The following is a 22,538-nucleotide window of genomic DNA, read 5'->3' as shown; positions in this document are numbered from 1 at the left end:
GTAACCTCGTATCATATGACGATACCGTAACCTGTTTGACTGTCTTTAATAGTCTGGTTAAAAGGAGAATTGTGCAGAATTACTTAGAAAAGCCACTTTGCATATCAGGAGGGGATGTGTTACTCAGTTAGATGTAAATAGTCTGAATGCTTGAGGCCACATTTGAAGAAAAAGCTCTACAGGAAACCTGTCTGACCGCTCCGTGCAAGTAGCCAATTGCCGTGACAACAACAGTCTATAAGTATAAAAATACACTACTTCTACATTTTCATTTTCCCACCACCTTAGGAAGGTAACGTGCTCTTGAGAAACCCTTCGTATCGCAAACCCCTGACTCAAATACGCAATTAGCGCTAATATTAATGGTAAAGGTTTTCATGCATTCCTGAGCATACAAAAGTGACACCCATTTATGCTAAAATATCACCAAATTTCTTCAATAGTTAATGTTAGTTTTCATAACATATCATGGCACTTTCCCTTCGTTAATTACTCAAGTGCATAGCTATTTATTTATTCATTTTTATTATTACTATTATCACTAGTAGTAATAGCAATAGTACTGTACGGCTGCTTACCTGCACTCATTTAGCTTTTCCCACGTTACAACGTACTGAAGTCTTAAACTCTAACACAATATATATATATGTTATATTTACTGTCTACAGATGAATTCAACCTTGAATACACTAAATAAAACAGATCAGTAAAGATGAGAGAAATGTAGGAAAACAATGCAAGTGAATTCACGCTCACTAAAAAAGCTGGGCTGTGCGATTCGACAGAGTGTGATCCGCACTTAGTGTGTGGGATTTTTCCATACGTTCCCCGTGTTTGAGTGGGTTTCCTACCAAAGGCATGGTTTTCAGGTGAACTGATAACTATACATAGCCAGTAGTATGTGTTTGCGCGCTTGAGTGTATTTGTGTGCGTGACATGGCTCAACTGCATAAATGCAGGGCGTCACTTTGAACAAAGGTGTCAGCTAAATGCTGGTCAGTAATAATTGTAATTGGTTTTGGAGAAAAGCATCTGCTAACTAAATAAATGCAAATGTATTGCACTGCTCAGCTGTCAGGAGATTCACGAAATCCAATCTCGATCCTCGTAAACATGAAGAAATCCCTCTTAAGTCAAAGCAGGGGTATTAAACGAAACTCCTTGTAAAGTTGAATGCTTGTAACTCGAATGGGCTAATCTCGGGGGATGACTATATACCGTGAGGCATTAGCTCAAATAAAACCACCTGCGCCGGTAGCACAGCGAGTAGCGCTGCTGTCTCAGAGCACCTGGGTGGTGTGAGAGGACATGGGTTTGATCACCACTCAGTGTGTGTGGAGTCTGCATGTTCGCCCTGTGTCTGTGTGGGTTTCCTACGGGTGCTCTCGTTTCCTCCCACAGTCCAAAAACATGCTGTTCAGGTTCCCCCATAGTGTGTAAGAGACAGAGTGTGTGTGTTCCACTGATGTATGGATGAGTGACCCAGCATAAATAGTGTATCTAGCAGTGTAAGTCACCTTGGTAAATGAGCTGCGTGGGTTGATAACACTACACAGAGTTCATTGGAAGTTGCTCTGGAGAAAAATGTCTCCTAAATAAATAAATGTAAATGCATTGTGAACACAGAAAAGCAAAAAAATAAAATGAACACTCAAACACAGTGCTGCAATATCACTAGAAATGCAGATCACTAATACATTACAACTACTGTTAATCATATAATTTACCCTATAACAAGCAGGCCTAAATGGTGGTCAAAGCAAAGAAAAAAGCTTATGTTGTAGCTTCAATTCTAAATGCACACCTGACTTTAAGCGATTTACCATGGCTCTTGAAGGCTACTGTCAACTTTCAGACAAATCTTCCACACACATAGACACACACACGCACACTTTCTGAACCGCTCGTCCCATACGGGGTCGCGGGGAGCCGGAGCCTAACCCGGCAACTCGGGGCATAAGGCTGGAGGGGACGCGCCCAGGACGGGACGCCACTCCGTCGCAAGGCACCCCAAGCGGTACTCGAACCCCAGACCCACCGGAGAGCAGGACCCGGTCCAACCCACTGCGCCACCGCACCCCCCACAAAGCTTCCTAAACATGAAAATATTACTTATTAAATCTCAGCTTGTACTTACAACAATACCACACGTTCCTTCTGTCAACAGAGCAGAAATTAATATCCCGAGCGACCACACAAAACCACAGAAACAGTGGCACGTAGCCGAGCGCCGTCGAAAACACGCAACCACACAAAGTATACGTGAGCAAGCCCAAATCACACAAGTCTCCCCGCTGCGCCAACCTGCCCTGTGTCCTTGGTGGCACTCCCATTTGGAGGACATCCAGCGCCTTGTCCAGCTTCTTCCAATCCTGGAGTGTGTGGCCCCCGCAGCAGCCACACCATTTTCCCAGAGATAAATAATTTGTGATAGGTATCCATAGTGCCGGACGCACGCGAAGAGAAAACTTTCAATCCTCCCCGCCTCTCACAGCAGCATTTGCATTCCAATCATTGAGTCTGAAATTGGTTCTACCTGTCTGTGGGCTGCCTTGTAAAAAGGAAGGCCACAGAATATCTGCTCGGGGTTGACACAGTCACGGGCTCAACCGCCGTGTGGTAGATACTAGAATAATAAGAGCCTTCGTGAAACCAGCTGAGGATTTCATTTACCTGTGTATTCATTCATTAAGATAAAGTGGATTTAGCTTGAAAACCCAGGAATAATTTGAAAGCTGTACAAGATATGCCTGTTCAGGAGAGGAGCTGCCGTTATCTTTTTGACTGGAGAGATGCTTGCTTAACCAATTAAAAGCAACTTCAAACCCTTATTAAAGCTCTTTGGAAACGCACCGGATCCCGAGAGCGGAATGTTTTTGAAGTTACGGACCGCCACTTTCGCAGCAGGTCTTCGGGTTTTCTGTAACAAAAGAACATGTCTACTGCTCCGGGATATTAGACCTAATGACAAAAAGCGCTGGAGCGTGAAAGTGTCGGAGCAGTTTAGGATGATTCAGGTGAAGACAAGCAAGACAGGAGCCGAATACGCGAGGACCTGGCAGCACAAGTAGCGCTGAGAAATGAAATCGGGAGGGATCTGGGGGAAGGAACCCCAACGCTGTAGCTCAGTTTTTCTATTCACACGTGCAGAAAAATTACTAAAGCTCGTAATTAACGGCCGCAGGCAGCAAATTAAGCTTTGGATCCTGAGACACTCACCTTGGCTGAAAAGGCCAGTGAAGACTTTGATTTGGACAAAAATAAGGCCTCATACTACCACCGTGTGATTTGATACCCCAGACCAATTACAGGAGTGAAATAAGTGTGCGATTTATTGAAGCCAATTCCATTTTTGTTGTCACTCGTGTTCATTAAAATCCGGAGCAAAGCAGTCATTTGTAAACAAGGTCCTGAGCAACAGGTCACACTGGCCAGGGGGTCTGTTAAAAAAAAAAAAGACTCGTGACATTTATGTTTACTGCCTAACTCAGATCTCCGTGCACACGGAGCCCTGCCATGCGGGGTCGGGTTTGATCTGAACATTAAAGGCAGGAACAGGCTTCATTATGCACATGTTGATACTCCAAAAACTGCCCTCCCCACCACTCCACAGCAGGGGCTGTTATGGCTCTCCTTCGAACCCTGCCTACAAAAATAAATGAGTCGACCCCACAGAAATGGCCCCGCGATACGTCAGGCGCTTCGCCGCTCCCTCGGCCAATTACAGGAACGCTCGCAAGCAGCCCTTCCCGTGTTTCATTCAAAGTCACATGCACATTTATCATCACGTTATTAAAACGGCCACACACGAAAACACATAAATCTAATTCGTTTGTTAGTAAATCTCGTTACGTTGCAAGTAAGTCATTTATCAACAGATTGCCATTTTTATCCTTTAATGAATTCCCTGCCTTTCGCACCAACCAGCACAATAATTAACACCCCTATGTGTGGAAAACTGGAAATTGGGCATTTGATCTTGTCTGTGGCACAGTTTTATCATAACAAATTATTTGAGAGGACTGCGGTGCAAATTAATATCAAAACTTGTTCATGAACACAAAATGTATTTTGCATAAACTGCGCTTGAGCAGATTGGCCTGATAGACTTACGTGTAATCCGCTTGACTTTCGTGTCGCCGAATTATTCTTCCTACAAATAATCCTCTGGCTTTGAATGATCAATGGTCACCCGGTTAATGCTATCTTTCACAAAACAGCAGCGACGGGTTCCCTAATTGCCAAAAAAGAGGACGTCTTTAATTTTTAAACCCATAACCTCATTCCCTCATACTACTTAATTTCTGGCTTAGCATGAGCAGCGGACCCCATATGATAATGGGAGAGGAAAAGTGCTTTTCATCTGAACTACAATTCTTTCCCAAGTCCATGATCCCCAAAGCCTGTGCGAGACTAATGAGATGCTTGAATAAAACATGGCCTTCCCGTGCATTGATCAGTGGCGCCCCGCTTGTCGTTTTCAGGGGAAACTTTGTGCAAACACCATTATTTGTTTTTTAGCAGCGCCCGGGCAGAGGTGACACTATGCCAAGACCCGGCACGTATCCGTTCGGCGGGGCTTCCGTGCATCATCTAAGGCAGGCCCCGGAATTTCAGGTTTCACACAGACGGATCGGGGATGCCAGGGCTGCTCCATTCACAGCCGGTGTCCCCACGCACGTCGTTGCCATGCGGCGACCGCAACGGAATGCCTTTCGCGGCACGGCCGCATCCGCCGGCAGCTTCCCTTAACACGTGTGCAGGCCTACGCATGCAAAATTGTTTCTCTTAATTGTCAGGTGGCCTCCAATAAGAGACAATTTAATGGACCGGTAGCTTTGTTTACGTTTAAGTCAGCCATCACAAGCAGCGACATCTGTGACGAAGCAGCCCGCATCTGCTGCCGAGAGCATGACCAGTTAAAGCAACGCCCGCTAACACAACCGCCCTGTTTCAAGCTTTTTCTCTTCTCTCAGCACACATATAAGTGCAATTAATACTTGTAATCCTCATATGAGCCAGTACACCCTGGATTTAATTGGCTTAGTGGTATTTTTATTAGAGCCAGTCACTAACGGGGATTTCAGGGTGTTTACAACAAAAACTAAATTAAAGAAAAAAAAAATCCTTCGCAAAAATTAATAACTCTTGTTAAGGAATCGCCACATTTACAACACGGCCCGTACTTTCCGCACGTACCTTAGGAGATGCTTAAGTTCTCTTCATCGTTTTTGCGAATGTGTGAAAACTTACTGTCCAAAACTATATGAAAGTGCACAAAGTATGGTGCTTTAAAGGATAATTACTAAAAGGCCATTTTTATTTGCAAAAAAAAAAAAAAACGTGAATTTAAGCAGCAGCAACAACTAAACGCATAATTATTGTCATATAGAATTAAAAATCAATCTGAAACTGAGTCAAAAGAAAGAATACATAAGATAACAGAAAAAAAGAAAATGTACAATTTTAACAGGGATGTTACTAAAAACACACAAAATCTTTAATTACAGCAAATATCGAGTCCCTGTTTTCCATCCACGGTTCATAAAAAGACAAACAACGGGTTTCTAAGTGTCCGATTTGTAACATAACACAAAGACCAGAAAAAAAAAAAGCCACTTTGCAGAAGAACACTTTTTTAAACTGGGTCAGAAGTCGGAGGTATCAGGGTGCCTTCACACTGCTCCAAAACTGTAATGAGGAACAAGAACACGAAGCCCAGGGAGAGACACACTGTTTTAATTAACGACGCAATCCGAACAAAAGACGCCTGCTCGTAATTCCTCGGGCACTTTCTCCAAGTTTTGCAAATGGCGATTTAGAATCGCACACACCCAAACCAGGGACCACTTAAAATGCTTCCAGCATATGCAGGGGTCAAATCTTTGACCGCACTGCCTCTAATTAGATGTCTTTTTTTACATCTTAAAGTGAGAAGGCCACAAAAATGCTAAATTAATCATTTTACATTAATAACCAGCGTTCTGAATCAACTTCAGCCTTTTCAGCAGCACATTTTAAATTAATTAGAAAAAAATGCAGAAGAAAACATATTTATTCAAATCCGAGACACTTTCCTCAGGCCAAATCCAACTTGCATTAGCGCTAATGTGCCTTTAATGCAGACAATCAACAATCAACCAGCCAAACTGTTTCATGGTTGTTGATCCTTTTTGAAATGTGTGTTATTATGTTATTTCCTCCACAACGTAGTAGATGAATATACAGTAGGTACGTTTCTCCATTTTTCACTGCTACCAGGCCCAGAATGCAGGGCTTAATACATTTATCACACGTACAGGTCTTGCCCCACCGAGTCAAAACAGCGATAAATATATCTCCAGCGTCTTGGTGTTGTATAATACTCTGCCAAGGTCTTACACTGTAATGCACTGTTACAAAACCATGTTCACGTGTTATACATTTGTTACTTAGTGAACTCTACTGACGATTACCAGTAACTGCTGCAACAGACCAGAGAGGGAAAGGATAAAGCGCTCCGCTCTGATGCTACTAAAGGGCCATTGTCATTCAAAGCGCATCCCAATCAGTATTCAAGCCATGGTTCTCCGTTTGCTTGTGTGAGTTAGTCCACACCCTGCAAAGTAGATTGATTTCTGCATTCCTTCATAAATTTTTATTTATGCGAGACAAAAATTACGCACACGGACACACTCGCACCCAACGCAAACGGACAAAGGCCGAAAGATCCGAGAGGTACTTCACTTGCAGTCCCGAAACATGCGTTGCGTTACGCTACACTTGCAGACAGAGAAGCCCGCGTCTCCGGATGTACATATCAACAGGGAGCAGGAAGGAGCTCAGCAAAGCTCCACGACTGTCAAATGAAGCAGGGCCACGGTGTGTTTCTTTCAGAAAAGCAATGCCCTTGCACCACTCTATGCTGCAAAGGCAGAAGTTGGAATGTAGCACTAATGAATGCTCTTGTTCAAGAGCAAGCTGAGCCACCAAGGAAGAGAGCAGGAGATGAGCAGTCTGGGGTCGGGGACAGGGAGACGAAGGCAGGTACAGCAGACGAGAGATAAAATGCTGGAACGAAGCAAAGGATCATCAAAAGTGGTCTGGGAGATACGGAAAGGGAGCAGCTGCTTAAGCATCTCAAGCGGAGGACTGAAGAAAGACAAGACGGTGAGGGGGTTTGGGGAATGAGGGCGGCACAGGTGTCACGAAAAGCAATGAGGGAAACGGAGAGCAGGAGGTGGCAGCCGGTACCTGGCGAGAGACGGGAAGGAGACACACGACAAACATCTGCCAGATCTGGGTCACTATGAAAAAGTATCCCCGCAACTGACATGAAGGCGGACAGAGAAAAAAAAAAAACTGCGGGATGACAAAGGGTCCAAAAGGAGGAGGAGGAAAAAATGAGAGAGAGGGCCATAAAGTTGTGCAGAGAGTGATGACAGTGACAACAGCCCAGAATGAGCCCTGCACGTGCGTGGGCAAACTCTGCACGCACCTTCTTAGTGGAAGTTCACAACACAACAGCAGCCAGGCCGCCCACGGCAAGAGCCCCACGGCCGGAGTGGGACAACGCGGACGGAGAGAACAGCTGGCGGCTGCAGCGGACGCTGCGCGGGCGGCTCGTGCGCGGGTTTTCGCTATCATAAGAGGATAATTGATACTTAGTAAGAAAAAAAAAAAAAAGTAACGCGCCGTGCATAACCTACACACAGCTGTAACGGCTAGTGGAATCCGAGAGCGCGAGTCACACACGCGTCCGTCCGGGCCGCGGTCGCGAGCCTACTTACCTGTGCTGTGTGTGGGCAGGTGAGGTGGCTCGCGCGCGGTCAGACACACACTCAGTGCCACAGCAGCGCCGCGAAACACACGTGTGTGTGTGAAGTGGCGCCTCACACTCACAGCAGTTCGTGCACCGCCAATTTTGCTGCGAACTCGGGATGGATGGAATGCACCGTATATCACTGCACCGTTGACATTTGTTAAAATGCAACAAAACTACAGGTCGTTACACACACACACAGTTTCAGTGTAAATGATCCGCACAGGAAACACGCGGCAATACGCGCGAGGGACGACACGACAGCGCCGCGTCGTTCACTTACTGTATGTTGGAGCTGTTCCAGTGCACGGTGTGTCGGTTGCCGTACACCAGGTAGACATTCGCACAGGTGAGCGTTACGAGGCATAGAGACAGCGTTGCGCGAGCCATAATCCTCCGATGCCCGCGTCCTCTTCGCGCGCGCTCGCTCGCTCGCTCGCTCGCTCTCTCTCTCTCCCGCCCTTCTCCGTCTCGCGCTCGCTTATCCCGCGGGGTGATGCGCTCAAAACATCCAGATGGGGAGGAAAAAAACGTTCATCTGGTCGTTTCACAGATGCGCGGCGAGAGAACGACGGCGCTTAGTGGGCTTAGCTATCTTAGGAAGTGTTGCAAAACTCCCGGTTCCATCGCGAAGACCCCCCTCCCCTCCCCCCAGCCCTCCCGCTCCCCCCTGATCGAGCCCGGCTTGCGCACCGCAGAGCCGCCGGTCTCCTACAAACCAGCAGCAGCAGCCGCCGAGAGCGCCCTAAAAATATCCGTCTCTTCCACTTCTTCTGGCCCAAACTTTCCACCAGCAGCAATGTCACCAGCAGCAGGAGCCGGACGAGGACAAAGGGGATGATGATGATGATGAAGGCTTCATTCGAGACCGCGAGCCGCGAGCGCCTCCTGAAATTTCCCAGCTCAGCGAGTTGTTGTGCAGCTACTACAGCTACTTGGCTGCGTGGAGGAGCTGCGACGACGTGGGTCCGCGCAGTGCTACAACACTCGAGCACATCTGTACAAGAAGTAGCAGGAAGGACGCGCACAGCGAACTGTTCCTTCACCCGGCCCGCTCACATGTAGTCTTTCAGTTATTACCATAATAATAATAATGCGAGTCCTAGCGGAAAATAAATAACACGATGTATGTGTAAAAAAAAAAAAAAAAAAAAAAAAAAAAAAGGCGGTTCAGTTATGATCCTAGCGTTGTCGCGTCCTTTGCCGCGCGTGGTAAGTCCGCGTTATAACCGAATGCTTTGACCACCTAAAAACGTTGACAGTCCATCGCTGCTTCTACGGTCTTTTTTCCTTCTTTTCCGCCGCTACCGCCGCAGCTGCCCCGGCATCCGCGCGCGCTCCTCGCGCCCGCTCTCTGCCTCCGCTCTCGCGCTGCCTCTCCTCTCTCCCTGTTCGCCAAGCCGCGCTCATGCAGTCAGTAACTCCACCCCCTCACCCCCCCCCCCCCCCCCCCCCCCCCCCCCCCACCGGTGACAGAGAGCACGCCCCCGGTAAACTTGAGCAGCTTCTCGCGTCTCGAAGTCGTCTTGTCCGCTTTTTCTCCGCGAGGGATGCGCTATTAGCGCGCGTTTAACCAGTTACGTGCCGGAAAAAGTTGTGAGAGAAAATGAGAAACATTAGCAGCCTGCGTGTGCGCCGACACTTCGCCCAAAAAAACTCTCATCCCATGATTTCGTTTATCTCCCCATTCGTTTTCTCTTCATATCCCCTCCTCCATTACTGTCCCTGTACCTTCCCGCGCGACTCCTTTCTGCTCCAGAATTTTCATATATTTCCTCAAATCACTCTCAATCACGACTTTCTTTTGAGTGCCCGGGCTCTGTAAATCAGCAAATCCCGACCGCGCCAATATAATCTAAAATCCTATTAGCTTTGTAAATTGATTTTCATCTGAAATCTATGCGTCGCGCGCGGCTTTCGCCTGTTTTCTCTTTTCTTCTTTTGAATTAAATCCGCGAGAGCAGCGGCAAAGTTAGCGCGTAAGAGTGTGCGCCTAAGTGACAGACACTGTGACTGTGTGTGTTCGGCAAATCGGCACCCAGCAATCCTCATGCAACACGTATGTGTGTAATGTGAGGTGCGAGAGGACCTCACAATCTGTTCATGTTGCATTGTCTCTGCAGACCCACCAGTCACTGTTTTTTTTTTTTATTTATTTCTTTTTTCTTTTTTTTTTTTTTGCCGGTGATGGCGTCTCACTCGCGTCCCCTCCAGGCATGTTGCCGTGGTGATTTGGGAGGGGAGAGGGGTTCTGGATGGAGAAAGAGAGATAGACAGTGAGAGAGAGAGAGAGAGAGAGAGAGAGAGGGGCGGTTATGGCTTGCTCTCCATCTGCCGGGATTGTTGGTTAAAGGGGAGTCAGGAATGATTTATTGGGGGAAAAGAGAAAGAGGGAGGGTGTCATTGGGGAGACCCTCCATCTCTCTCACTTTCTGGCTCTGCTACCTCTCATTAACCACCTCTCAGGCTCTCCCTTACTTCCTGTCTTTGTTCGCCTTTCACAGTGCCCCCCCTCCGCTCAACTTTCCTCACGTTCTGCGTGCCTCGCAGGCCCGTGATCGCTCCTTTCAGTGCACGTTTGGTCTCTGTTTCTTGGTCTTTTTCTGACATCCGCTTGCATTGTGCCTCTCGTCCGGGTGGAAGGTTTGTGCGTTTTTATTGCATTTAAATGACGCTGAATTGAACCTATACTTAAAAATATATGTTATACTCTGGCTGACTTCTGGAAGACTTAGTACAATTACTTTACTGACGAAGAAAATAGCTGTTCCTTGTAATGCTGCCGTTCCAAATTCTGTAGACAGTCACGTAGTTTTGGAAATGTTATTATGTTCAAACTGTTGTTTGAAGTTTGACACTGATCACCTTGAAATTGAACGACATCGAACTTTAAAGCGCAAAATGAACTCGGCGTATGAAATCACTGCAGTGCAATATTCAAGTGCTCCTCCTCCGTATTTGACAAAGCAGGCACCTGCAGAATTTGTATTCGTGAAACCTTTTCTGGAAATTTATTTTCAAAATAAAATATTGGCATTATTTTCGGATTGAAAATTAAAACAAAGACGGAAAAAATGTGAACAAGTCTTCAAAAGCACAAGAGATAATCCTAATGTTTGAAATATATTTCGCAGGCATGCATGTTTTCAGGTGGAAGCTATAAACATGGCACATTTAATGCCCAATGGTATTCATAAAGTTCATGGTATTCCTGTTCTACGTGTTCGGTCTCTCTTCTGCTCTTAGTTTCTGCTTCTCTCTTGCACTGGGTGTTCAGTGTTGTGTTAGTAAACTGTACTGACATGGTCCCCTCCCCATCTCTCCCTCTCTTTCCCTCTCTGCTTTCCTACGTCCCTTTCTCTCACCCCACTGACTGACATGAATTTTCAATTTCGCTGTTTACATTCCACCGCTGTGCCTAAAACAACACATAAAGATAGAAAGTGAGAAAGAGAGAGAGGGAAACGGAGTGGAATTCGAGGGAACGGAGAGGGAAAGGGAGGTGGGTTCGCTGGGAAATGAACAAGTGAGAAGGGGATTGATCTGCACTGAGGAGGGGAGGTGGCAGCAGAAAGAGAGGGAGATGCACATGGACATCTAGTCAGGGCGACACATAGGACGCTGGCAAAGCATTAGGGAAGATTACGGATTTTGCTATTGGTAAGAAATAGCAAAGGGATATGGGAGTAAAAGAATGAAAAAGTCCGGAAAAGGTACAAAGGGGACGAGAACAAAAATAGCAATTCGCTGGACACAGCATTGGCAGAAGCAAAAACGAGAATTAAAAAAAGTAGGAAAAAGAGTGATGGGGCACAGAACATTAAGAGTGTGATGGGAAAGAGAGCAAAAGAGGGAGCGAGATTTATAGAGATGGAGGGAGAGGAAGAGACAGAAAGAGTGATGTGGAAAGAAAGATTTTTTTAAAGGCAGGTAGGAGGGGGCAGAGAGGAAGCTTAGAATAGATACGCTCTCAACAGCATGAAATATTGAACGAGGGAGCTTGAAAACAGGAGAGGAGAAGGAAAATGGAGGGACTGATAAAGATAAATACAATCGTTATTTGTGCGTGCGCGCAGCGTACAGGAGGAGGAAGGAGGTGTGGGACAAGAGAGGGAGAAAGCAAGACGGAAAAGATGAACGAGGGAAAGGTTCGGGGTTCGAGTGCAGGACGTGCTCCGTAACGGACAGGAGGGACGGGGCGAGACGAAGCGAGGCGAGGGGAAAGGCCAGGTTTCTTAAGGCCGAAATGATTACCGTCTGCAGAGAAACCTACAGGAATTCGGTTCTTTATTATAAATGTGGTACTTGTGGATAGTACTTGTGAGTACACCTTACTTTATCAAGGACTTGTTTAGGATGTTAGTTTTATTAAGTACAGAAGTAAAGAACGATACGATTGTGTGTGCCGTTTCTATTTGCGTGTTCCCGGCTTCTGGTTTCTGTAAAGTTTTCATTTCTGTGTTGTCTTAAACTATCCATCCATTTGTAGAAAAAAAAAAAAAAAAAAATGTAGTAAATGTGGAAATGTAATGTAAATTTTCCTCTAAATATACAACTTTGCTAAGTGCTCGCTGGTTCTCCCTTGCCCGGAAGTTATTTTTTATTTTTACAGCTTACAATTTATCGGGTGTTTTCATCTGCTTTCCTTGTCAGATCCATGGCAGGCGGTAGCCTAAATCACAACCCCCTCACCTCGCCCAAGAACCAGACATAAGTGAGGACTTCATTGACATTTTTTTCCTATTTTCATCGACCTTTTGTCCAGTACGGGGTCACAGTAGTCCAGAGGACTCGTTAAGGAGAAATGAGCACATGCTGCACTCATTTATGCTTATTAGAGACTTTTTTAAAAGGCGTTTTGGGGCAAAAAGGAACATGAAGATGGAGAGTAGCTGATAGTGTAGGTGATCGAGCCACTTCTTTTGTATCGAAAGATCACAGGTTCAAATGCTGCCTCTTGCCGTAGTACCCTTGAGTAAGGTAATTACCATAAATTACCCCAGTAAAAATGATCCAGCTGTATAGATGGGTAAATAACTGTAGATATCTTACATTTACATTTATTTATTTAACAGAAGCTTTTCTCCAAAGCGGCTTCCAATGAACTCTACGTAGCATTATCAGCCCACACACCTTATTCACCGCGGTGACTTACACCGCTAGATACACTGCTTACACTGGGTCACTCATTCATACATCAGTGGAACACACTCTCTCTGTCATTCATACACTATGGGTGAACCTGAACAGCGTGTCTTTGGAGTGTGGGAGGAAACCAGAGCACTCAAAGACTTACACTGCTAGATACACTACTTACACTGGGTCACTCATTCATACGTCAGCGGAACACACACACTCTCTCTGTCATTCACACACATCTTGACATTGTTAGTTGTTTTGGAGAAAAGTGTCAGCTAAATGAATCTCATTATAGCTTGTTGTTTTCGGCTGTTGGGTTATAGTCACCTAAGTCATTGAGAACTGGACACCGCCTGTTGCGTGACTGTAGCACAGATACACACTGCGCTGCAGCACTTAACAATTATAGTCATGAATTATACAATGCCTCAGGAGACAGAACTGAAGGGAAGTTCTGTTGGTCTCTGTGATAGAAGTGTAGCTGTTACATACAAAGAAGTTAAGTAATTCACCTAGATTTCCAATTTCTGCAGACCAAGAGCAAAAGGAAGTTATTGATTATGCAAGCGGGCAATTCCTCCTGCGCGAAAAAAAAAAAAAAAAAAAAACACTTTTCTTGCCACGTCCATCTGAAAATGTCATGTAGCTGCCAACAAGTCTGAAATTAGATTTCTTTGTTTACTCCGGTCCTGATAGCGAAAACAAGGCTAGCCAGGTGTTTGGACATTTTTGTTTGGCTTGTCGGGGTTTCTGCTGGGAATTTGCACAGCACAAGCTGAGTTATTCATCTCACTGACAAAGCAGTGATCATTGATCAATTGAGTATGCCTGGACTGCATCGACCGAGACCCCATTCACTTACATTGCGTTTCTCACCAACGCTCTGACATAAATCAGTAAGACAGAAAGCTGGGCCAGAGTGGATGCGGCTCCTGAAATAACCTTACTGCAGTGCTTTACGGAGGGAAAAGGTACAATAACCTAGTACGGAAGCTCTTCACGAAACGGAGCTTGTCACGTTTTACATCAATTAGCGGTACTCGGTATCTGAATCTGTAAGGCTTCAGCATTTCGCGCATTCCTGCTCCTTTGTCTAACAGGTGTTCCCATACGCGAGATTGCCGTTTTATTTTTATGCGTACCCTGTAAAATTTCCGCAAATGTTATCGGGGAACGTTAGGTCAAAAGTTCAGCGCGAAGCAATGGTACATGCGAAGTGTGTGAATGTGAACTACTGTGCTCCACAAAGTGCGGAGCATTTGGGGATGTGGAGAGCCCAGAGCCTCAGGGAAGGAAGCAAATGTCACAATGGACGTTCAAGTGCCGCTTTCCATGGGGCAGAGAGAAGAGTTGGGTGCAGCTGGAGAACGGGCCTTTAAACTGTAATATTATAGTGACGAACCTGGAGCAGGAGTGCTCAGCTCCAACCCCGAGGGACACAATATCCTGGATTTAATAGGCCTTTTCACATCTCCTGCGTCTAATTCAATCAAGTACTTCATTCAATTTGAGGAAACGGGAGTTTCGCTGAGGTGGAAAGCAGGCACCTGGTACCAGGCAAAGAAAAGTGCATGACGTGCGTGAAACGGACGATTCTACGTGGGGTAACAAGCAAAGTACAGCCTGCTGATGCAGACGTGTCATCATCGCTTCTTCAGATCGTGATGGATTTTCCCCGACCTCGGAAAGCACCGATCGACTCTACGATGTCACCAGATTGTCAGCAGACCGTTAAGGAAAACATCCCACATGTAGATGTGCTTGCAAACTTGTCTCGATCGGGCATCTTTAACACCAATTGGCGGCAAGTACAACGATCGATTGACGCGAGATTATAATTTAACTGCAGAGATTCTCAATTTGTTCCGGCAATCGTAACGTTCTCACCTCTCGACAACAGGAGCCCGTGCGATGGCATCATCTCCCTCTGTTGTGATGTCGACTGTTCATTCGTTCTCTAGGAGCTGATCGATCTGTTTAATTTTCTGCATCCGTCACTGGACTTTAATAGTAGCTATTTTTAGTATTTTTTTAACAGAATATTTAAATTCTAGGACTGAGCACTCGACAGTTGGTCACAGATGAGCAGTCCTTTACTGTTATGGCATGCTTAGTTTAATGACTCCTACAAAACCTATATTTTAAATCACATTTTAGCAACTTTAGTCCTCGGTGAATAATTGCCAATGGCAGTACAAAACATGCTGCCAACCGAGATACGATGCGTAGCATTAGACTGCTGCAACTTCTGCCTTTTTTCCCCACAAGTTTTTGAGCATTATTCAAAGTGTAAAAACCACATCTGAGAAATTTATTTTGTGACGTGCAGCAGTTTCAGGCTTCTTCGCAAATCGCACGTAGGTTACTGACACTGACTGGTTGTGGCAGATAGATCCAGTGGAAATGGGCACTACTACTGCTCAGTTGGGAGGGCAATGGAATATAACCAAAGCTGTGATGTCAGCACGCTAAAGATGTGACTGTGGCTAGTTCAGCGTTCTAAGACACGGATGTGGGATAGCCAGGCAGCAGGGAGGCCCAGAACTAATTTCTCTAACAAATACATATTCTTTTAAAAAATTCAATTTGTGCATTCTATTTCGGTGGTTTTAATAGTACGAGAGTGGAATAATTCCGCCGAATTCACAGAGCTGCACTCACCATCTGAAAGAGGTACTTGGTCTCATTTGATATGTAAAGAAAATGATTTGCAGGTTGGTAAACTGTTGCATTGACCCTCATGAAAGGATAATATTAACTACCGTGAGATATTCTTAATGTTCTGCATGCAGATTTTCCAGATAGCAAGAGTGGTTGCTATGTTGCCTTGGTTCGAATTAACCTCCGCATATCCAAATCTGGCCTTTTTTTACATTTCTTCCAGCACTTTCTCCCCCACAGCTCCCCGGTTTTACAGCAAAGTCACCTACTGTTCCCATCTGATCGACTGACTTAATCTTTCACACAGATTATCCCGTTTCTTCATGTTTGGATCAGTCCCGTTTCCATGATCTGGTACTAAAGACTTTGAAGATATCACACAATCTGCGCTTTTCTCTAAATTAACCAGTGAGTGTTTTGCATATTAATTAGCTGTTAGTTATGACAGGCAGAAATTTTTGTTACTTTTTAATCGTGATCCACCTTGTTGTTTTGGTGCATTGCACTGTGTGCTTGTTATAACTATGTGGGAAGTATCAGGAGTATCAAAAATGCTTCTAATACACGCACGTTACTTCTGAGAAAAGTTCACACATCCAAGATGTATGATTACAACATGCCTCGTAAGCACTGGTGGAACCAGGGCCAATGCTCTATGGAATTACAGCATAAAGATGTTGTTTCTTTGGAAACCTTCTGATTTAGCATTTTAAAAGGGTGATCACACTTGTGAGTCCCAAGCAAGAAAGGTCACAAGCCGAGATTTATAGATGGAGCTCTTCTCATCATACACCTGAAAACAAAGTGCCGGGAGCCTTCTGGAGGTTGAACAATCACTTAGCCATTGAGTCTGAGAGGTTCACTCTGTGCTGTGGGGGGACCAAAATACAACCATTCAACCCAAAGTTGGGTACAGTGGACTCCAAGGAGCATCTTAGCAGTGATTTTTGGCCAAATGGCATTTGCAAAAGTATGTGTAAGTGCATTTCTGGACACATCTGGATGACTGAATAAGCTTGGCAATCCAGGCTTTGCGCACAGCTGGTCTTCAGGCCCCCTTAGAAGTTATTTCTAGCGTACAAGAGGCCTGCGTATGTGGATGAGTTGGCTAAGCTGGGCGATCCACATGGTGCCCGGGAGATGGTACTGAGAGAGGTGGTGGGCATGCTATGGTCCCACTGCCACCACTGGAAGGATTGAACATATGGAGTTCTGATATCATTAATAACCACTGGATTACACTTATTAATCAGATTGCTAAAGCCTTGTAAATGCACTGTAGAATATGAGTTAACCTTAAAATCCGTGGCAGTATATAATAGGAAATTGGGTGTGGTCTTTCACGGCCCCCGCGCTTGACAGCGACAGACGCATACGTGCGCTGTCAGACAGCGAGGGAGGGTGGCATTTGGGGCTGTATATATAAAAGCAGGTCTAGTCCAGGTGGGGCTCAGTCAGTCACTGTGTTATTTTAGGAGGCTAAGGGAGAGAGGGAGGGATGGAGGGAGGGGAAGATGAATGGAGTTAATTAAGATGAGCAGGCGACGGAGACAGTGTGGAATTACACAAACACTAATTAGAGTCTTCGTAAGGGGGCACAAAACCAGAGCACCACATTCATCATATCTGCTCCCTTTCTCTCTCATCTCTTTCGCTCCTTCTCCGTGGCTCTTGTCTTTTGGTCAGCAACCATTTCTGTCACTGCCCTTCTCTGTCATGCCTCCTGCCATCTCCTCTCATTCTGTCCTTTTTGCTCCATTTCTATTTTCGCCCCTCTCCCCTTTTTACCAGTCTGACAAGCAACTCATTTTATGGAACAAAAGTTACTAAACATCCAAGCCACCACTTATTTCTAAATTTAATACTATTTATTTTTCTTCATTACTGCCGAATTCTCGCTGCGATCGTTCCTTTTTTATCCATTCCCTGGGAGTCGTTTCATTTCCTCTTTCTCTATCTTTTATTAGCGCTCACATGTCCCTTCATAGATTGTCAGCATTATTTTTATTAGTTCCAACTCTTACTCTCCGCTCCATGTCCCTCTTTATTCCGATTTCTTTCTTTTGCGCCTTTTCTTTTACTTTACCAAGATGTCCTTGTGTTCTCAAGCAGTTCTCTTTGTTTTCGGCCACTCCAACAGAAAAAATAACCTCGCTGACCTCTGCCTGATCTCTTTATCCTTTAACATTCAGAGAAATACATGGCACATTCGGTTTATTATGATCCATATGGAGTTGGCAGCAGTGGTGTCTGTAGGAGTATTTTTCACTAAGTGCGTTTTGCTGACGGTTGTACAAAGAAATCCCAGGCAGCTAAACTGGATGCAATTAAGTTCTGAATAAATCCAGATAAGGTCATTACTGTGAACCATAGTAGACAAGCTGTATCCAGACCAAGAACATATAACAACAATTATGTTAAATAACATTGCAACAGAGGAGAAACCAAAGGTTTTATACACCAGCTTTTACATCAATTACCTGTAAGGTTCACAAAAGAGGTGGCTTTATGAAAGCTGCAGCATTATTAAGCAATGTATTGTGTCTTTAAATAGTTTTAAAATAAGGGTGAGTAAAAGAAGATTAATCTGAAACTATTCATACCAACATTAAGTGTTTATTATAAAATCCATGATAGCTACTCTACCTTGAAATATAATTAGTCAAAGCTAAGCTTAAATTGTGTTACTGCGCCGGGTAACTCAATAAATGATATAATTTCACATCTGTAATATTTACCACACACACACACACACACACATTTTCAGAACAAGCTTTGCCCATTAATTTGGGGGATACTTCTCTGGTCTCACCATTTACTTGGAAGAAACAAAGTGCTGGATATACATTTGTCTTAATAATATGCAGCTGTTTGAATTCCACAGTTTACCGAACTTAATTTACATTAATCAAAGTGATCAATTAGTCTGTTATGGAAGTCTGTTAAAGCATAACAAACAAGCAAAGAAAAGGGCCAAAAATACTGCATAGTTTTTTTTTTCTGTACACATGTAGTATATATGTTGTATACCTTACAGTTAGTGCAATGAATGCAACTTATGTGCTTTACTTTTCTGTTTCCCTTTGAAAACAGACGACGAAGTGAAAGTACTCTCTGTATGGCAGTTTTTTGAGTGCACATCATTATTTGATATTTATCTTAATTTGCAACAGAATTTGATGATTTCCAAGATTTTTTTGGTGACCTGGATTCACAGCTGGAACAAAAGAACAAAGGAAGTATGGATTGCATGTAATATCATCTGCAGAGAGATGTCTGGGACATAAATCACTGTTGATCACACACTTTCAGAGGCTTGCACGCGCACACGAAATACATGTCACAGAAAACAAAATGTCACGTAACAAACATGCAGCAAAAAATGCACAGAACACACTACTAAATGTGTCACCATCACCTGAAGTACATTGTTAGCACATGGAGATGTATTTGGATCTGCTGAAGAGGTTTACAGAGGCTGGAGAATTTAGCAAACTGTGATAAGTCTGCAGTGTTTCACAGCTATATTTGGGGAGTTGGACAGTTTCTGGGTATTCCATCTGATAAGATATACAACTGTTCATTGATATTTTGTTTTTGGCAAGATCATGACAGTTCAAATAGTAATGAAGGTAACTTCTGGTGGTAACTTCTTTTAGGTACCATTTCACTGCCTATTGCCCAAGGCATTAAAGAGGCTACACTGCCTCCAAAAAATCTGTTCTTATGGCCTAAAATGCTGTTTTGCATATATCATTTAAAATATGTAGTTTCACTCTGCTTCACTCTGTTTACACGGGATGCCATCTTTGCACCTGTAACTACTCTGTTGAAAATCGGACGAAAAATCTCAGATAGCCATATCTGGCCCCCTCAGCAGTGCACACGAACCCAGTGAGCTGTCCCACCTGCTGTGTTTGACATCAGGCTGGGGGTGCACAACCGGCTGGAATATAGCCGCCAGTGATTTTTAACAGGTAACGTGTCTCCTATGGAACATGTTCTTTTCTATAGGGTCAACAAATTGAGAGTTTACATCTACAAACCATGGTTCAGTGTTATATACCTTGCCTTATATTTTCCTCATACATTTCACCTGTAAAGAGGAAATGGCCCAGAGAGTGAAATTTAGAGAGAAAAAGGTGGGCAAGAAGAGGAAAGGAGGGTGTTACATTGTATCACTCCATCTCTCTTTTATGCTGTTATTCTCCCCATTCTCCCAAAACAACTTATCTTCTCCCACAAACAGAGAGGGAGAGAAAAGAGAACACACACAGGCACAGGTGCCACGTTCATGTACTATTTGCTAGAAATGAACAGCTAAACACATGGTGGAATCTTGTAAAGTGCTTTCTGCACCAGTAATAAGAGCTAGTGTTCTGCGTGTACGTACGGGTACCCGTGTGTGCACAGAGTGCGTATACGTACTTATACGTGTATGCTTGTGTCTTGATTGATGTCTCTCTCTCTGCGTCTGGCAGCAAAAGACAAATGAGTGCAGGAGAGGAACGGGAAGTGGGAGAAAGATTAACACAGACAGCCACTTAAGTGGGAACTAAGGCATTTAACCACTCAACCTAACTGCCTACTCCCTGTCTCTCCTTCTGCCTGTTTCGAATTCTATGTCCAGCCAGCTGTGTCCTTCCCCCTAATTACCACCCCATCTACCTGTGTCCTCCCTTCCGTACATAGCTTATCTCTCTACCTGGAATATGAGTCTCTTGGACTGAGCAGCCCTTTACATTCCCTGGTTAGTATACATCTTGTTGTGTGTGAACATCTTCTCTCTCTGACACTTTTCCATACATTATGCATGGCACAACACAATTAGTGCGTGAGTGCGCCCAGTCTGCTGCTCTGCTCTTTCTCACCGGGCTGAGCCTTCGCCACCCTCCTTGGCCTCGAAGGACTAATCTGTAACCCGCAGCTGAGCCTGCCGCTGTTCTCGGTCTCGACGCGTGTGCGTGCGGAGTGGCATGTGTGTGTGCATATATTGGGTGCAAATCTATTGAACAGGCCGTGCAGGGGGAGCCAGGGGATGAGAAGTCCATATGGTACATCTTTCCCAGAGAGAACTGTGAGCCAGGCAGCCTCTCACCCCGTTTGCTGGAGAGTTAATTACTCTGTTCTGTATTATGCTTTGCCCAGATTCCTGTCCAGCAGGTGCAGGTGTAAGGGATGGTCAGAGGAAGTGGGGGTCTTGGGTGAAGGGAAAGTTGGGAGTAAGGAGGGAGTGAAGGGGGTTGTGATTGCACCTCTTGGCCCTATTTATCTTCCACGTCTCCCCTCTCCATCCCCTGTCTGTTTTCCTTCCACCCTCTCCCTCTTCCCCAGGCCTTCTGTGCTCTCCATCCCCCCATATTCCCCCTTCCCTCTCACTTCCTCTCTCTCCCTCCCAGAAAATATACTTTGATTTATTGCTTCTTGTTGGAAAGCATGGCATTTTAATAACTCAAATCCTCCTCTCCAGAACAAGGAAGAAAGAGCAAAAAATGCTCGTAAGCACAAAATAAACATGTGTAGAGGTGGAGAGATTTTTTTTTTCTCCCTGGTTTTCTTTCCTTGTTTTTTGCTTTCTTTTATATCTTTTGAGATTTTGGTCTTTCCTTTTGTTTCTGACACTTGGAGGCAGTATGCAGGAACAGAGGACTGCTTCGCTGCCTTTCTGCTAACAATCAGTAAATGCACTGGTTGGCTTCAATTATGCCCTACCTGTAAACATGTAGAATGTGTGTAATGGATAGAGAAGGTGATAAGAGGAAGCACAGGAGGGGTAAAAGGAGGAGAACAGATTCAAAGGAAGAGGGGCATTTCAATAGATGAGCTCAAAGTGTTTCATATAGAGCATATATACTGGACAGAGAAAAGGAAAGGGAAAAAGATTTTCAACCCTAAATGAAACCTTTATTTAGACTATAATTATTCACGTTGGTCATTAGTGAAAGATATCACTTTTCCTCATTTACTGAAAAGACAGTGAGGGGGTGGAGAGGAGAAGAAGAAAATGTAATCATTAGAAAGATATCACTTTTCCCTGTGTCATTAATGAGGAGAAAAGAGAGATACAGAGAGATGGAACAGACAGACAGGCAAAGGATAGGTAGCTATTGAGATAGACAGATATTGAGACTGTCAAAATGAAAGAAATTGTGTTATTAGACCACAACACAACAGCAGTGTGTGAAAATTCTGCAGCTGTGACAAAATTATTATTTCTAAACAAGCATATTAAATTACCTAGGCTTCTTTGCAAACCATGTCTCTGATTCAATTTATACAATCATTTTTTAATGTTTCAACAACTACTATGGTTTGTACAAAATTACTGCTATTTACATCTTTGCGAACAATTACAGTATTTGACAAAGAGACTTAAATAAGGATTAACAGAAAAGATGGCATGTTTCCATTTTAATTAAATTTGTTTATTAATTATTTTTATGGGTGCAATCTGGGGAATAGGTAAGGGAACAACACCATGCTGATATCTACTTTCATAGTAATAACTCATTAAAAAGAATCTTTGACAGAAAAATGGTTGAGTGTTTAAAAAAAAAAAACCCTGCATTTTCATCATTATCCCATAATCCCTATGACGCTGGTCCGGCACTATTTGATGTCCCCCCTGGGAACAATTACCTCACATTTAGTTCCTATCTACATCTTCCCACAACTCTCCTCCACACCAATGTAATTACACGCGCTCCAACCTGCTCCACCTCACTGCAAACCTTAGCAACTGCCATTTTCCAGCAAAAATACACTGCCCTCTGAGAAGACCTTATCTTTCTAGTTTAATCAGATTGCTATATGTGGTTTTATAGAAACTGCAGGGTAATTTGAAAGGCAGAATGACAAGACACAGAGTGAGAGGTAATAATTGGAAATAATGTTGAATAGCTTAAGAAGCAGTTAAAAAGGTAATACAGAAGAATAC

At 44.2% G+C, this 22,538-nt stretch overlaps 1 protein-coding gene across 1 annotated transcript in view; it reads right to left on the bottom strand.

Annotated features, from left to right (window-relative positions):
• LOC108924052 (ephrin-A3-like) overlaps positions 1-8,379 on the bottom strand; it is a 40,822-nt gene extending 32,443 nt beyond the window's left edge. Inside the window, exon 1 of the mRNA XM_018735166.2 lies at positions 8,085-8,379. Coding sequence (XP_018590682.1) covers positions 8,085-8,191 — 107 coding nt within the window. The 5' untranslated portion in view covers positions 8,192-8,379. The remainder of the gene's footprint in view (positions 1-8,084) is intronic.
• Positions 8,380-22,538: the final 14,159 nt, after the last annotated feature.

The sequence above is a fragment of the Scleropages formosus genome, chromosome 18, assembly GCF_900964775.1.
Source record: "Scleropages formosus chromosome 18, fSclFor1.1, whole genome shotgun sequence".
Taxonomy (NCBI): Eukaryota; Metazoa; Chordata; class Actinopteri; order Osteoglossiformes; family Osteoglossidae; genus Scleropages; species Scleropages formosus.
This window is presented reverse-complemented; position numbering and strand designations above follow the sequence as displayed.